The sequence below is a fragment of the Tachyglossus aculeatus genome, chromosome 5 (assembly GCF_015852505.1).
Source record: "Tachyglossus aculeatus isolate mTacAcu1 chromosome 5, mTacAcu1.pri, whole genome shotgun sequence".
Taxonomy (NCBI): Eukaryota; Metazoa; Chordata; class Mammalia; order Monotremata; family Tachyglossidae; genus Tachyglossus; species Tachyglossus aculeatus.
The window spans coordinates 77641245-77659325 of NC_052070.1; the positions used below are offsets into that span (position 1 = coordinate 77641245).

An 18081-nucleotide genomic window follows, 5' to 3' on the forward strand; every position below is an offset into this window, starting at 1 on the left:
CCGCCACAATTGGAAGTTGGGAGGAAGAGGAAGAGCCCATGAAATAGACTGAGAATGAGCTGCCAGAGATAGCAGGAGGACCAGGAGAGGATTGCATCAGTGAAATCAAGGTTACATAATGTTTCCAGGAAAAAGGAATGGATGGTAGGGTCAAAAGCAGCAAGGATGTTGAGGAAAGGTGCCATAAGACTATGAGCGTTGAAGATGGCCATCATGCTGAGAAATAGGGAGGATGCAAGTGTTTCAGTACGGTGTGACCGGATGGGGTGGGAGGCAAAGGTAGATTGGGCAGGTTTTAAAGGGAGGTGAGAGACCTCTTGAGATTCCACAGGCAAGGTTGAGAGAGTATCATAGAGGCAATGGGAAGCTAGGCCTGGAGACATAGCTGCTAAGGAATGAACCAAGATCCCTGTATCCCTGTATCCAAAATAAGAAGAAAAGTATATAAAATGTGCCTCATGACAGTCTAGGACACTGTAAACCATTCCCTTTTCCTGGAAATTTAGCCTAGGTTATTCTGGCCCAGTTCCCTCCTGGTTCACCTCAGATCCTCCTCAGCCTCTTTAGGTCATCCTTTGCCATAATCCCCTTCTCTTTTCAATCTTCACTCACTCGTTTGGGGAGCTCATCCAATCCCACTGCTTTGACTACTTTTTCTGTACAAAGGAATACCAAATCCAGCTCATTAACCCCCTCTCCTTCTCTATAATCTGGCATTTTCTCTGCCTCCATGGCATTTATACACAGCTTCCGCTGGCACCTCAAGCTCATCATGTCTAAAGCTGAACTCATTTTCCCTTTCAAATATTTTCCTGCACCTATCTTTCCCATCACGGTTGAAAAGACCACCATCCTCACATCTCTCAAAGCCATACAGTTGGCATTATTCTTGACACCCCCCATCTCCATCCCCACATTCAGTACGTCACCAAATCCTTGTGGTTCTTCCTCCACAACATTTCCAGGATCTTCCTCTTCCTCTCCATCCAAAAAGCCACCATGCTGCTCCAATCAATCAATTGTATTTATTGAGTGCTCGCTGTGTGCAGAGCATTGCACTAAGCATTTGGAAGGGAACAATATAACAGAGTTCTGGGAAGGAACTTGACTACCAACTCTATTATACTGTACTCAACCAAGCACTTAGTACAATGTTCTGCACACAGTAAGTGCTCAATAAATACAACTGATTGATTGCTTCTGCTAGCCATGTGTCCTTTGCTGGGGACTCTGGAAGCTGTTAAACATTTTACCACCAATCTCATCAGCACATTCACTACCAAAATTCATCCAAAAATAATTGCTGGGCCTGCCCCAAGCCCTGACACAAACTAAACTCTGTTCACTTGACCTCACATTTAGCAATGCCAAAGAGCATGTCACTTAAAAAAATGCGTGCAAGAAAAAATTGATTTTTTAAATTATTGATGATAATAAAAATTAAGGGAGGTGAAGAAATAAAAAACAGGCAAAAAATGCAGTATTGTAAAAAGGAGTGGTCCTGAGAAACCTTATTCTTGTTGCAGTTTAAAACAAAGTGCTGAGTAGTAGTCTGATAGAAGACTCTCATCTTCAAAAAAAAAAATTCAGTTTGCTACTTGGCAGCTCCACGCAAAACATGTCAACATTTTCAGAATACAAATGGGCTTACCAAAACTTCCCTTAAGTGAATGAAGCACAATGTGTGTCCTTTTTTCCTAAAGGCTAGTAAACATGGTTTTCATTACCAGATAGAGGTAATTCTTTGAGAAAATGAGAGGGAAGAACTGGAGTTTACTCATAACATCTAGCCATCATAGACCCCTACATTAGCCATATTTTTTTTCCTAATTATCACAGCAAATGTGCTTCCACGTGCACAGGTATGCAACTCCAGTAACGTGGGTTTCTGCAGACTCACCACTAATAACTGAATGCTACCTAGTGAAAATTAGCCCGTCAATATTAATTTCTGATATTGCTTGATAAAAGCCTTCAGTTCTCTTGAAACAGCACGGTTTTCTGCACCCATGCCAGAGTTAAAATATTTTTATAAGCCACGTCCACATTTTCATTTTTGATTTATGCCAAAATTTTGCATGCTGTTACCCTAACGAATCAGATTTAGTTTATGACCACGCAACACAGTTAGTGTGTAACGACCATAAGCACGTTGGGGTAATGGCTATGTTGCTCAATAATCAATTAAAGAAAGCCTCAACTCATAGAGAAAACTGATGCTATATTTGTTTTTTTTGTAATCTAAACTTATTGCAAAATGTACTGCCAAAAATCTTATGAAACCTAATAGCTAGATGCACGAGAATTATTTCATGTCATTCTTCAGTTTCACAAAACCATAACCACCTCCGATAATATTGCCTTTTTCTTTCTAAAAATAGGGGTTAAAGCAATTGAAGTGTAATAATAATTAATAATAATTATGGTATTTGTTAAGTGCTTTCTGTATGCCAAATACTGTCCCAAATAGAAAGGCACATCTACGATAATTGTGCATTTCCATGCTGTACCATCACCCCGTGAAATACATTTGTCACCTTTACTCAGCAAAAAATAGTCCATAAGAACAGATGCCTTCAAAAATCTTTATGTAAACTGGGTCAGAAGGAAAAATCTTTGGCAAACCACACTCTCAACTGTAAACCCATGCCAAAAGAGAATATAAGTCCTTAGATCATAGCCATCATGCATTTCATCCGATGTATATCATATTGTGTTGTGTTGAATATGTTATGAAATACAGTGTTCACTGTGTTGGTACCTTTAATAAAATCTGGCTACAAGGAAGCATTTTGTAGTTACTAGCTTTAATTTAATTTATTTGCAGAACCGACAAGAGTTCCATTGTGACTAGATGGCAAATACAACCAGAACTATCTATATATACATGGCATAAGCTTTTTGTTTCCATAGTGAATACACATTGGTAACCTTTCTGAGGTTTTGAGACATGGTTTGATAACAAATGAACAAGTACTTCAACACTGCCCATAAACTATGTCAACTTCTCAATTTACTGTAACCATTCAATATCTTAGGCTTGCACTACAACTTTTATACTTCAGTTCTGTGAAATGAATTTTTCCAGGCTGGGTGAGATGGAGAGGTGAGAGATGTGGAGCGGCTGGGGAGAGGAAGATGTTTGTTAGACTACTCTGCAGCTGAAATCAGACCACCTCATGAGTCCTGAGATTCAAGATTGATCAATGATCCCAAAACAAACCCCTTAATTTAAAATTACATCTTCACACTTACCTTCAGCAGCCCTCTGGGAAAATCTTCACCTTCATTCACCCCATGAAGATTGGCGATGAATTCTTGACAGCTCATCTTCTTTCCAATGTTCTGGAATATGGCAGAAAATAAATCACAGTTACATCTTATGACACTAGTACAACTTCATAAAAAAAATAGATCTAATTACATCATGTATGATTTGGCTTCAAACCACCCCACAAAATGAGCACATTACCAATGCCATCTATTTAAAAATAATGGGTAGATACTACACAAACTCAAAGATATAACAGAAGAAAAATGAACCACTATTAAAAACATTAAATGCAGAATGCCCAATCAATTTAGAAAACTTGGTTTCATTTAACTTAATGAAACAATTGGGAAGTCTGTTGTCATTCTTCTTACAATAAAAAGCATACATTCTGAAGGCTTTCACTTTAATAAAATAAGACCTCATTTGAGAAGTCATTCTGAGCATGGGAAGCTAATGAAAGTTCCAGCTGTTATCCCGTTAATAGATTTCACCAACAGTTTTAGTTTGCAAACACAAAAGTTAAAGTCATGGATGTAAATAATCGGAGGTCTTTGACAGAAATGGTACAAAAAGGGCCCTTCCTCAGCCATCCCCTGCTGTCTCAGCACTAATTTTTAAAAGCTCCAGGGAGTGGCCTCACAACAAGATCACAGTTCGGGGAGAGACTTTATGCCACTGTGGGTTGAGGACCCTTCCTTTGGATTTACCTGGGGCCTGCCTCTGGATTTACCTGAGTTTTCATAGAATCAGCCCAAAACACTCACATTAAAATAAATAAAAAACGTGAGGGCAACTACCCACAGGAAGCATTGTTGTCGGTTGCCACAGCAATGCCATAACACCACAGACATGTTACAATCTGAGAAACATGGTTGCAGATAAAGGAAATGATCCTCTTTTAATTTTGTCTTTAAATAAAAATCATTACTTAAAAAGGAGAAAAATTTCTGAAGGTAAGACAGGGGATTTTATAATTCCATGGATCTGAAAATTAAATGTCTTGAAAGTGTGAGTTAAGGATTGTTCTGAAGCTTAATACTTTACAATTTAGGGAAAACAGCATATTTCTCCCAAAGGTTATGATCAGTTCTCCCCATGGCCTTAGATTTGAAACAATATACTGTCAGTCCCATTCCCCTATCATATCTAAGAGTCCTTCAGCCCTCAGGTTATATCAATGAAAAATGGAGTTTTAAAAAAATCAATTAACACAGACTGATGTAAAGGAAAATGACGTTTGTAAATTTCTAAGCCCATAATAAATGTAAGCAATGTTTTTAATGGTATATGTTATGTGCTATAATAATAATAACAATAATGATGGCATTTATTAAGCGCTATGTGCAAATAGCTGTTCTAAGCGCTTGGGGAGGTTACAACAATAATAATAATGATGGCATTTGTTAAGCGCTCACTATGTGCAAAGCACAGTTCTAAGCACTGGGGGGGATACAAGGTGATCAGGTTGTCCCACGGGAGGTTCACAGTCTTAATCCCCATTTTACAGATGAGGTAACTGAGGCACAGAGAAGTTAAGTGACTTGCCCAAAGTCACATAGCTTGTAAGTGGTGGAGCTGGGATTTGAACCCATGACCTCTGACTCCAAAGCTCCTGCTCTTTTCCACTGAGCCACGCTGCTTCTCTATTATGTGTACTGGTTCCTACTATAACCCAGTCCTTCCACTTCACTCTAATGCCAAGCAAGTCTCTATACATTAATTTTGCCTCTTGCCTCTAGACTAGAATGTCCTCTTTCTTCGTATTTGACAATCACTCTCCCCACCATCAAAGCCTTATTAAAGCTCATCTTCCCAACAAAGCCTTTATTTCCTCTTCTCCCACTCCCTTCTTTGTTTCCCTTGAACTTGGATTTGCACTCTTTATAAACTCCTCCTTCTTCACTCATTTCATTCATTCGAATTTCTTGAGTGCTTACTGTGTACACAGCACTGTGCTAAGCACTTGGAAAGTACAATTCGACAAGAGATAGAAACAATCACTACCCAACAACAGGCTCACAGTCTAGATGGGGAGACAGACAACAAAACAAGTAGACAGGCATCAATAGCATCAATACAAATAAATAGAATTAAAGGTATAATAAATAGAATTATAGAATTATAAAAATTGAGCCCTCTGCCTCAAAGCCCTTATGTACACCTCCATAATTTTTTTATATTAGTCACTATCTTCCCTTCTAGACTGTATGCTTGCTGGGGGGAGGGGACATTATATTGTTATACTGTATTCTCCCAAGAGCTTATTACAGTGCTTTGCACACAATAAGCACTCAATAAATATGATTGATTGATTGATTGCCAGGCACCATAATAAGCACTGGGGTAGATACAAGATAATCAGGTTGAATACAGTCCATGCCCCACATGGGGCTCACAGTTATAATCCCCACTGTACACATGAGGTAACTGAGGCAGAGAGTAGTCAGGTGAATTGACCAATGTCACACGGTAGGAAAGTGCTAGATCCAGGATGAGAAGCCAGGTCTTCTGACTCCCAGGCCCAAGCTCTATCCACTAGTCAATGCTCATTCTCAGTGAGAGGCAATGAGAGATATTCTCTTTCTGGGAGTTGATATATTCACTGACTTTCACTTTTCTAAAAAATAGCATTAGCCAAGACAATAAATATATATCACAATTCTGTAATTGTGAAATTACAGATAATTCTGGTTAGTCTTTGGGGGCTAAGTGATAACTGAGTGAAACCAACTCTAAATTCAAGCTTGTTCTTATTATTATCTATACTTCATGTTTGAAGCAGTGTGGCTCAATGGAAAGAGCATGGGCTTTGGAGTCAGAAGTCATGGGTTCAAATCCCATCTCCGCCAACTATCAGCTGTGTGACTTCGGGCAAGTCACTTACCTTCTCTGTGCCTCAGTTACCTCATCTGTAAAATGGGGATTAAGACTGTGAACCCCCGTGGGACAACCTGATCACCTTGTAACCTCCCCAGTGCTTAGAACAGTGCTTTGCATACAGTAAGTGCTGAATAAACACCATTATTATTATTATGCTTTGGGATCCGATTTTCCCTCATGTGGAGAAAGAGGTGCAACCCACCCATCTGAGAATTTCTACATCATGGAAAACATAAAACAGAATACTGGATTCTAGCTAACATACCCTAAAAATTATCAAAATCCCTGTCCCTCTACCTCTCACCCCTAATGACTTGACTATGTTCTTTATTGAGAAAATGGAAACCATAAGGTGTGATTGCCCTAAAACCTCTCCTACTTCTTTCCAACCTCTCCCTCCTCCTGCTCCTTCTTCAACTCTCCCATCTTTCCCATCAGTATTTCAAGAGATCACCTGCCTTCTCTCACCTGTGCCTCCATCCCCATTTCTTCACACCTTATCAAAGGGCTTGTCCATCCTTTCTTCTCTCCCTGACTGCCATCTTCAACTCTTTACTCTTCAATGGCTTCTTCCCGACTGCTTTCAAAAATGCTCACTTCTCCCCTATTCTAAAAAGACCCTCCCTTGACCTCATAGCTCCCTCCAGTTACTGCCCCGTCTCCCTCCTACCATTCCTTTTCAAATTCCTTGAGTGAGCTGTCTACATCTGCTACCTACACTTCCTTTCCTCCAATTCTTTCCTTGATCCCCTCCAATCTGACCTCCACCCCCTTCACTCCACCAAAATATCCCTCTCAAAGGTCTCAGGATCTCCTTCTTGGCAAATTCAACAACTCTACTACATCCTCTCCTCCTCAACCTTTCAGCAGTTTTCGACATTGTCGACTACCCCCTTCTCCTGGAAATATTATCCAATCTTGGCTTCATTTACACTTACCTCTTCTGGTTCTACTCCTATCTCTCTGGCTGCTCATTTCAGTCTCTCACAGGCTTCTCCTCTGCCTCCCACTCACTAACTGTGTGAGTCCCTCAAGGCTCAGTTCTGGGTCCCCTTCTATTCTCCATCTACACAAGCTCCCTGGAAGAACTCATTTACTCCCATGGAGTTAACTACCCTCTCTACAGAGAAGCAGCGTGTTTCAGTGGAAAGAGCATGGGCCTGGGAATCAGAGGTCGTGGATTCTAATCCCGCCTCTGCCACATGTCTGTTGTGTGACTACGGGCAAGTCACTTAAATTATCTGTGCCTCAGTTACCTCATCTGTAAAATGGGGATTAAGATTGTGAGCCCCACGTGGGACAACCTGATTACCTTGTATCCCCCCAGTGCTTAGCACATAGTAAGTGCTTAACAAATACCATCATCATTATTATTATTATTATGAGGATGATTCCCATATCTTTATTTCCAGCCCTGATCCCTCTCCTTCTTTGCAGTATCGTATTTCCTCCAGAATTCAGGAAATCTCTATTTGAATGTCCTGCCAGCACCTCAAAGTTAACATGTCCAAAACAGAACCTTCACATATTCCCACTGTAACCCTGTCTTCCCCTGACTTTCTCACCACTGTAGACAACACTACTATCCTCCCATTTCACAACCCATAACCTTGGAGTTACCCTAGACCCATATATTCAATGTTGCCCAATCCTGTCAGTTCGACCTTCACAACACTGTGAAAATCTGCCCTTTCCTCTCCATCCAAACTGCCACCATATTAATCCAAGCATTTATCCTGTCTGTCTTGATTACTGCATCAGTCTCCTTTCTGACCTCCCTAACCCTCTCTCGATTCCAGTCCACACTTCACTCTACTGCCCACATCATTATTCTACAAAATCATTCAGCCCATATTTCCCCATTCCTAAAAAGCCTCCAGTCGTTGCTCATCCACCTCCAAATCAAACTTCTTACCATCAGTTTTAAAGCAGTCAATCAGTTTGCCCCCTCCTACCTTACTTCACTGCTCTCCCACTACTATCCAGCCAGCACACTTCCTTCTTCCAATGTCAATTTACTCACTGAACCTCGAGCTCTTCTAACCCATTAACCCCTTGCCCACATCCGGCTTCTGGCCTGGAATGCCCTCTATATTTCTACCCAACAAATGATCATTCTCCCCACTTCAAAGCCTTATTAGTAATAACATAATTATAATAATAATCAGAGTGATGGTATTTGTTATGCACTTACTATGTACCAAGAACTGTTCTAAGCGCTGGGGTAGACACAAGGTAATCAGGTTGGACACAGTCCCTGTCCCACATGGGGCTCACAGTCTTAATCTCCATTTTACAGATGAGGTCACTAAGGCCCAGAGAAGTAAAGTGATTTGCCCCACATCACACAGCAGACAAATGGTGGAGCCAGGATTAGAACCTCTAACTCAGAGCCTCTGACTCCCAATTCCATGTTCTTGACACTAGGCCAAGCTGCTTCCCTCCTCCAAGAGGCCTGCCCCAACTAAATCCTCATTTCCTCTTCCACTTCCTTCTGCAATGCCCTTGCACTTGGATTTGCACCCTTTATTCACCCCACTCCCCACAACCCCATACAGCCCTTTGCACAGATCTGTGCATTAAAGATACAGATATGTGCAAATTACAATTACATGCATATGTGCATAAATCAATGGCATTTATTGAATGTTTACTGCATGCAGAGCACTGTACTAAGTGCTTGGGAGAGTACAATAACAGAGTTAGTAGACATGTTCCCTGACAACAGTCAGCACTCTGCTTCCTACTTATCCACTCTTCTCCCCAACTATTCTCCAGTACATATGATATAATTCTTTTGAGATAACCTAATCACTTTGCTCCTCTCATCTCTCCTGCCAAATCCTCTTGCTAATACCCTCCCCTGCCTCAAACTCCCATCTTTACTTTCACTGAAAACACGGGGATTGGTCAGTGAGCTGCTATTCTCTCAGGCCTACCTTCCTGTGTCCTCCCAACTATGGGCTAGGGAATGTGGAACAAGTGAGAAAATGGAATAACTGAGGTCAGGAGTGGTCAACCCATCATCCTGTAAAGTAGACAGAGGATGAAAAACCCACATGCTAAGCACTGAGAATGCTGGGCTGTTACACATGGGATAGGTCCTCATTTCACTGCATTTTCTTGAAAGGTCTCTTGGGAGAGAATGCATACCAGCCCTGAGTTTGCAGGACCTGAGCCAGAGAGACAGTCGTCATCAGAAGAGACAAATCAATGTTGGAAAAGCTGACTGGCCGTAAACAAAGACTGTGACTTGAATCCCCATTCCAAGACCGGTTTTCCTATATTATGTCCTTAATTACTACGTTGTTTACAACTTATTACTGTTTTTCTATACATTTGTCCTCCCCAACCTGGACTGTGAGAAGCCTTTGGCTTGGTGGATAGAGCGTGGGCCTGGGAGTCAGAAGGACCTGGGTTCTAATCCCAGTTATGCCACATATCTTCTGCGTGACCCTTGGGCAAGTCAATTAACTTCTCTGTGCCTCAGTTACCTCATCTGTAAAATAAGGATTAAGAGTGTGAGCTCCATGTGGGTCAAGGACTGTGTCCGGCCTGATTAACTTATACCTACCCCAGGGCTTAGACCAGTATTTGGCACATAGTAAGTGCTTAACAAGTACCATAATTATTATTATTATGAGCTCAATGTAAGACAAGGATTGTGTCTGAACCTATCCCCAGTGTTTAGAACTGCTTAATATCATAATATCTGAATGGGATAAATTCTGACTATTACTAGCAAGGGTGATGAGACATAATATTACACTAGTCTAAGGGATTGGAGTGTGGATGTGTGGGGGTCAAAACAGCAGGAAGAAGAGGACAGACTGAAAGGTCTACTGCCAGTCTGAAAACTTCTTGAGGACAAAGATCATGTCTATTAACTGCATTGTTCTCTCCAAGGGCTTAGGACAGTGCTCTGCATGAGTAAACACTGAATAAATGCCACTGATTGACTGATAGGAGCTGTGAAGGGGGTGATAGCAACTGCCACAAGGGTAAAATAAAAAGTCTGTAAGAGAGGGTGAGCCTAAGGAAGCTTGTAGAAGCAGCAACAGAAGGGCTGGTGACAGACCCAATCAAGGGACCCTGATTTTGTCAATTCCCCATGACCTGACCTCTTGACAAGTTCCACTCACTTTGGAGGTGCAGGGAGAGGCAGTCAGACAGATGGTGATTTCGTAATGCACAGACGGAGCTTCTGGGTGACTAGCATGACCTAGTGGAAAGAGCATCGGCTTGGGAGTCAGAGGACCTCAGTTCTAATCCTAGCTCCGCTACTTGCCTCCTATGTGACCTTGCACAAGTCACTTAACTTCTCTGCGCTTCAGTTTCCTCATCTGCAAAATGGGCGGACAATGCGACGTTCTTAGAATATGTACAACCCGATTATTGTTGTATCTATCTATCCCAGTGCTTAAAACTTAGTAAGCACCTAACAAATACCACAATTATCATTAATATTATTAACCAACATTCTTGTGTTCAAGTCACCTACCATTCGCCTGAACTCGGGAAAAAGTTTCAAAAATTTTTCTATTGTTTTTGTCAGACTATAGGAAATGAGAAGAATTTATTTGACAAAGACTAGAGATGGGTTGCTGCTAGTCCTTCGAGTTGTCAAAATAATCAGTTAAGGACTCCTAACTCCCTATGCAGGGAAGAGACTACAGATTCAAACTGTCTAATCGGTCTCTAACAGTACCACTCCCAAGAGGAGAAAAAAGAAATGCAGTAGTATGTATATTTACCAAGGAGTCTTAGCACAGGTCTCTGCATGGCCCTTTATTATCTATTTATTATCTTTAGACCCAAGAGAATGAAGAGATAGGAAGGGACCCTTCTTGACCAAAAGCACACTGTCCATTCCTGGACAAACTGACCATTGTCACAGTTAGTATTAACAGACTGGACACAGAGGACCTGGGAAATGTTCCCTAACATATTCTAATATATTTTGTTTTGTTGTTCGTCTCCCCCTTCTAGACTGTGAGTCCGTTGCTGGGTAGGGATTCTCTATCTGTTGCCAAACTGTACTTTCCAAGCACTTAGTACAGTGCTCTGCACACAGTAAGTGCTCAATAAATACGACTGAATTGAATGAATGAATGAATGAATGAATGAATGTTTGGTCCTTTCAACAAATATAACACTAATGATATCTTTATGATATCTTTTCCCCTACCTTTACCTCGTCTAAGTAACCAACCTGCCTTGGCTATCCAAGGTTCTAACTTACCTCAGCACCTTACAGTCTACAGACTTTCTCACCAGTACACCTGGCCTACTTCACCACAACTTCAATTAGGGCCAAAGGTCAAGCCTTCAATATCAGAACAACTCTACGTCTTCAAAGGGATATGAAATTGCCTGAGTTCAAATACTGAAAGGACACAAGGCTAAGAGAGGAGCCCAGTTCATCCAGTTAACAAATGGTGTTTCCCATTCTGAGATGCACATGATGTCTTGCCAAGATGCAAACCCAATTTTCCCCATTAGGTGCACATGCCCGTACCACTGCTATTGTTGACAATTCATTCATTCATTCAATCGTATTTATTGAGCACTTACTGTGTGCAGAGCACTGTACTAAGCACTTGGGAAGTACAAGTTGGCAACATATAGAGACGGTCCCTACCCAACAGCGGGCTCACAGTCTAGAAGGGGGAGACAGACAACAAAACAAAACATATTAACAAAATAAAATAAATAGAATAGTAAATATGTACAAGTAAAATAGAGTAATAAATATGTACAAACATATATACAGGTGCTGTGGGAAGGGGAAGGAGGTAGGGCGGGGGGATGGGGAGGGGGAAGGGGGAGAGGAAGGAGGGGACTCAGTCTGGGAAGGCCTCCTGGAGGAGGTGAGCTCTCAGTACAGCTTTGAAGGGAGGAAGAGAGCTAGCTTGGCGGATGTGTGGAGGGAGGGCATTCCAGGACAGGGGGAGGATGTGGACCAGGGATCGATGGCGGGACAGGCGAGAACGAGGCACGGTGAGGAGGTTAGCAGCAGAGGAGCGGAGGGTGCAGGCTGGGCTGTAGAAGGAAAGAAGGGAGGTGAGGTAGGAGGGGGCGAGGTGATGGAGAGCCTTGAAGCCAAGAATGAGGAGTTTTTGCCTGATGTGTAGGTTGATTTGTAGCCACTGGAGATTTTTGAGGAGGGGAGTAACATGCCCAGAGCGTTTCTGCACAGAGATGATCCGCGCAGCAGCGTGAAGTATAGATTGAAGTGGGGAGAGACAGGAGGACAATCACAGAGAGGGATCTTCATAAACAAAATTTTTAAACGGCAGGCAAATAATGCTCTTTCAGGTCTTTCTCTTGGAGGGTATATTTTAAGAATAGCTTGTACCAGCACTTTGCAGTCAGTCATGCTATTGAAATGCTATCAATGATATCTTAGTGAGGAATAAAACAAAAATGGTTTAGTAGTAGTTTGCGGTTCAAGGGGATGAATGCACTGCATCATGAGGATGACAGGAAGAGGGAGGGATGTGCTTTATGAGGGGAGAAGGAGAGCAGTGCTCATGACTGGGAACAATTTCCTCCTCTCCATCTGGAGGGTGGCTTAAACTCATTACAATCATGCTAGTCAGTCAGGGCAGTGTAACTGGAAATTAGGCATTCATGACAGATGCAAAGTAAGTTACATCCATAATTAAAGACAAAAACTTACCACCTATAAGGAAAAGTCATAAAAATCAAAATAGATGATCCAGAGAAGGAAGGACAGGAGAAACACATTTCAACAGAGTTAGTGATTACATTGTGATTTGATCATTCTACTCACTCATGGCAATATGCACAGTCAAGCTAAGGCTAGATAACTATTGGACCTATCAGGAATATTTACCTTAAGGAACAAGACTAAAATGTGGGGTCATAAAACAAAAATGGTGAGGATTCAGCTCAATCTTGGGGGACAGAGGGTGATGCCTAGGGGGTTAGAGGACTTGTGCTTCTTTTTCTCCTTAAAAATTAGGATTATGGGAAGGATCAAATAACTATACCCATCACTATATCCCCATCCTTTTTTGGCCTCCTCTCCTCAGCCACCCAACATCCTATTCCAGAGCCATTAAGAAAGCAATAAATTAACTGATTTGTTTTTCCTTGATCCTTTCAACACCCTGAAGCAGAATAATCAAGATGAGAAGGAAGAAAGACAGACCCTGGATAATCTACAAATGAGATTAAGAGTCTCTGAATCATCAGGTCTTGAATGTGTTCGTTCACAATTTCTGTACTTTAAACTTCAATTATGAACTAAAATATTTGCACCAAACATTTTTCACTTTTTAAATTTATGACCATGGTTTAAAAAACATGATTTTAGAAAATTTGATCTCTAATTTCATCTTCAGAGGAGCATACTCATTGGCTCATTTTGAGATTCTTTAGTGTATAACTAGTTGTGGAAAGACTAGAGAGTTGAAGAGCAAAGAGGAATACAATTCCAAGACCTTTGGATCCCACCTAAAGAAACAGAACATAAAAGTGATTTACACTCAGGGATTTCAGAGTAAATCACAACTCTATCCCAGGAACTAAAACAAATGCTGTGCATTCTCTGCCATCTAGTGGGTAAAGGCAGAAATGAGTTCTCTAATATTTTAAAGATCCACCATTTTGCTTGTGCCATGAAAGCAATTCATGAATCTTGTCTGTACACTGTTAGTGTGTCATAAATGGCTACATATTTTGTTTTTATGGAAAAGCACGTATCCTCTCGTTTAAAAAAGGAGGGTTCAAGGAGTGATTATAGAAAGAGGATTATAGACAGTGAACAATATTTCCACTGACTGCTTCTATACAGGTCCTGCCTTAGCTAGCAACAGAAAACAACATTTGAAATATGAAGTTTATCAACAGAATATGCAGTTCTCAAGCTCTCTACTTACATGGCCATGTAGATCAGTGTTGAGGAGCATCATTGCACAGGTAAGGCAGTGGACTCCATCTGAGGTAAACACAAATATAGAAACACCTACTCAGAATTACCCTGAATTGTCCCAAATTGGATGGAGCGGGGGGCTGAAGGGGTGGGGGGGCTGAGGAATCTAGAAATCTGAGAAAGATTTAGCTTTCTAGGACAGAAACCCAAGTAAAAATCATTTTTTCAAAAGGCAGCTTCTCTTTAGTTTTCCCTTTCCTGAGATGTACTCAACATCATACATGCTCTGCTGGTACAGGGTGTAACACAATGATGTGTCACATGGCCACTATTTTGCAGAAATCAGTTCGAGTTTCCCAGAAGCAACCCAAAACAATGTTCCTTCTCCAAGGGACCCTGAATCTCCAATATTTGCAGAGCCATTTTGTTCCCCTAGTAAACTCATGTTAACTCATGTAACTCATTGCTGAAAGCAAGTATTCAGGATATAAAAGCATCTGGTAGCACACTGGTACTGGCCAAATTAACTGTTGAAAGCTAGATGAATGGCCACCCTATTTTACTAGGGAAAAAAATACCATCACTAAATTCTCTCCCCTTTGTCTTGATTCTGGTACCCTGGTTAAACTCAACCTGAAAACAATCTCTCTTGTCCAGAAAAGTAAGCATCACCTCCAGATTGTATATCAGTATCTGGGATACTATGCACATTTCAAAGGTGAATCCTCATAAAATCTGACCAACTTTCAGAGGTAGACTTTCATATTTTGTCTAAGATTAAACTTGGAGTCCAAATGTGAAAACTGAAGCTAAGGCCTACTGAAAAGGGCAAAGAACTGAAAAACAGGAGCAAGTCATCTTCACTTCTCTGGGTCTCAGTTTCTGCATCGGTAAAATGGGAATTAAATACCAGTTCTCCCTTCCCCACAGACTGCGCAACCCTTGTGGGACTGGGACTGTATCTGATCTGATTATCTTGTACCTATGGCCAGCCCTTAGTACAGTGCTTAGCACAGAATAAGCAGTTAACTAATACCACAATTATCACTCTTTAGAGAACCGGGTTTAAGACCTAATTACACCACTGGCCAACTGTATGGTCTCAGTTTCCACATATATAGTGAGGACAAAATGGACTGTAAGTCCCAAGAGGAATAGAGATTGTCTGATACCATGTACTGGTAGCTACATCAGCACTTATCCCATAGTAAGAACTTAAAAAATGCCATAATTATAAGGAGAGGGCATTTACTTTAAGAATAAACTGGAAATAGTCAATCTCTTCCTTCCCACAAATATTCCACTCATTCTTTTCCCACTCACATTTATCATTTTCTGTCCACCATTAATTACAAATGAAGTAATTTGAAGCCTCACCCTGGGCTTCAAGGCTCTCCATCACCTCGCCCCCTCCTACCTCACCTCCCTTCTCTCCTTCTACTGCCCAGCCCGCACCCTCCGCTCCTCCACCACTAATCTCCTCACTGTACCTCACTCTCGCCTGTCCCGCCATCGACCCCCGGCCCACGTCATCCCCCGGGCCTGGAATGCCCTCCCTCTGCCCATCCGCCAAGCTAGCTCTCTTCCTCCCTTCAAGGCCCTGCTGAGAGCTCACCTCCTCCAGGAGGCCTTCCCAGACTGAGCCCCTTCTTTCCTGTCCCCCTCGTCCCCCTCTCCATCCCCCCATCTTACCTCCTTCCCTTCCCCACAGCACCTGTATATATGTATATATGGTTGTACATATTTATTACTCTATTTATTTATTTATTTATTTATTTTACTTGTACATTTCTAGCCTACTTATTTTATTTTGTTGGTATGTTTGATTCTGTTCTCTGTCTCCCCCTTTTAGACTGTGAGCCCACTGTTGGGCAGGGACTGTCTCTATGTGATGCCAATTTGTACTTCCCAAGCGCTTAGTACAGTGCTCTGCACATAGTAAGCGCTCAATAAATACGATTGATTGATTGATTGATTGATTGAAGTGGAAACTGTTTTCAGTTGTCTGTGTGAGAAAATGCTTGGGCCGGGCAATAAGAGCAGCTACCAAATGAGCAACAGGTGAGATGGTGGTGAGTGGGGGGCATACTTAAAATTAACCAGCAAATTGGGAAATATTTCATGCCTCTGGCATCTCACACTTCGAGACAGGGGAATGAATGGGATGAATCCTGGCCCACAAGTCCTAGGAGATAGCCACAGTCCACTGTAATGTCACCACACTGGATAACACATCTAGCAACTCTATTGTATTGTACTTCTCCAAGTGCTTGGTACAGTGTTCTGCACACAGTAAGCAGTCAATGTATCAGGAAAGCAGAATAGCCTAGTGGAAAGAGCATAGGCCTGGATCATATCCCAGATCTGATGCTTGCCTGCTGCTTGGCCTTGGGTAAGGCACTTAACTTCTCTGTTCCTCAGTTTCTTCATCTTTAAAATCCTCCTCCCTCCAATTTAGACTGTGAGCCCCATGTAAAATAGGTCGATATCTAACCCAGAGCATTGTACAGTGCTTCATATATAGTAAGCACTTAACAAATGCCTGTTTACTTGTTTTGATGTCTGTCTCTCCCTTCTACACTGTAAAGCCAGAGTGGGCAGGGATTATCTCTCTCTCTTGCTGAACTGTACTTTCCAAGCACTTAGTACAGTGCTCTGCACACAGTAAAGGCTCAATAAATACGAATGAATGAATGAATGAATGCCATGATAACCAACAACAATAATAGTACCACCATTGGTTGGGTTGGTTACACTTAAGCAAGAGGATAACAGCATTTTTTTTTAGTTAAAGTTTGAGTCCACCACATTGATACTCCAGGAGAGATTTCTCATTTACACTCATGTCCACAGACACAGAACTACAATGCTGCAAATATCAGCATGTGTAGGTGAATGGAGATTTGCTCCTAATCTTTTAAACAACTGTGGGATGGGTTCATACGTAACGTCTCAAAACTGGAAATACAGCATGAATAATGGACAGAAAAAATAAGCCAAAATTACTTCATTATCACAGGGAAAAGGAAAGTTATTCAGAAACTTGTCTTAGAGAAGCAGATATAAACTTACCTTGAGAAGAAATGGTGTTTGGGTTACACTGAAAGTATCTGTTGGAGAAGTGGATTAAAACTCTCTCACGTTCCTGAGTTTCTCCCATAAGTGAAAATGCTTTAAAAAAACACCTAAAAATGTTTTTAGAAAAATGAAATGTCAAATACTGTATATCTCTAGAGGTTTTAAACCATAAATGTATAACTAACAATACATTTCATATAAGGATAAAGGACCCAATGTCCAACACATAAATTCCATCTTCTCAAGGGAAAACCAATTCACTAAAAGTCTATGCCTTATAGTTACTTAGGAATTCTCCTAAGAAAGAAGGAACAAAAAACTGATAGTGACTCTACACTGTCTATATTGGAAAAATGAGGACAGACTCAATACAAACGCTTTTTGGAGATTCCTTTAGATGTAGAGCTGAATACAGTTTGGGGTCCCGATTTGTCAGAATTGGGGGAAATCTTAGGTATCCCTTTTAATATAATCAAAGGGTATCTTTTCTGTGAAAAACACATTTTTCTTCATTTGGGGGTTTCATAAAATCTAACAACACTAGTACCTTTGAAAGTAACACCTGTGCAGAATGACACGCTCATTTTACTGCACATCATCTACTTCTTAATTTCATTTTTAAAATTTTTATTTCATTTAAGAGCTAAACTCAGAAGTGACAGCCTAAGGTGTTTATTGTTTTGCTCCTGTATACCCATGATTAGAAAAACCACTATTACCTGGAGCTGGGTGTGTCCAAATGCATTGTCTACCCTGTCCCAACCACAGAGTGTCCTCAAGCTTCTCCATCCAAATCTACCCAATTATCTACCTTATATCAAATACCTAGATTAATCCATTTAGCAAATTCAGAAACCACTTTTAGTAGCCAGAATTAGCATCAGTATCTCCACACAAAGGTTTATGAGGTTTTACTCAATCCTGATGATTTCAATGCTTAGTAGTGTCC

The 18081-nt window shown here is 41.2% G+C and overlaps 1 protein-coding gene across 2 annotated transcripts in view; it reads right to left on the reverse strand.

Annotated features, from left to right (window-relative positions):
• PSD3 (pleckstrin and Sec7 domain containing 3) overlaps window positions 1-18081 on the reverse strand; it is a 417136-nt gene that overhangs the window by 209559 nt on the left and 189496 nt on the right. For both annotated transcript variants that reach the window (XM_038746337.1, XM_038746336.1), the window contains exons 7-9: window positions 17127-17239; window positions 14062-14120; window positions 3256-3345 (exon numbers count right to left, since the gene is read on the reverse strand). In XM_038746337.1, the coding sequence (XP_038602265.1) occupies window positions 3256-3345; window positions 14062-14120; window positions 17127-17239 (262 nt within the window). The remainder of the gene's footprint in view (window positions 1-3255; window positions 3346-14061; window positions 14121-17126; window positions 17240-18081) is intronic.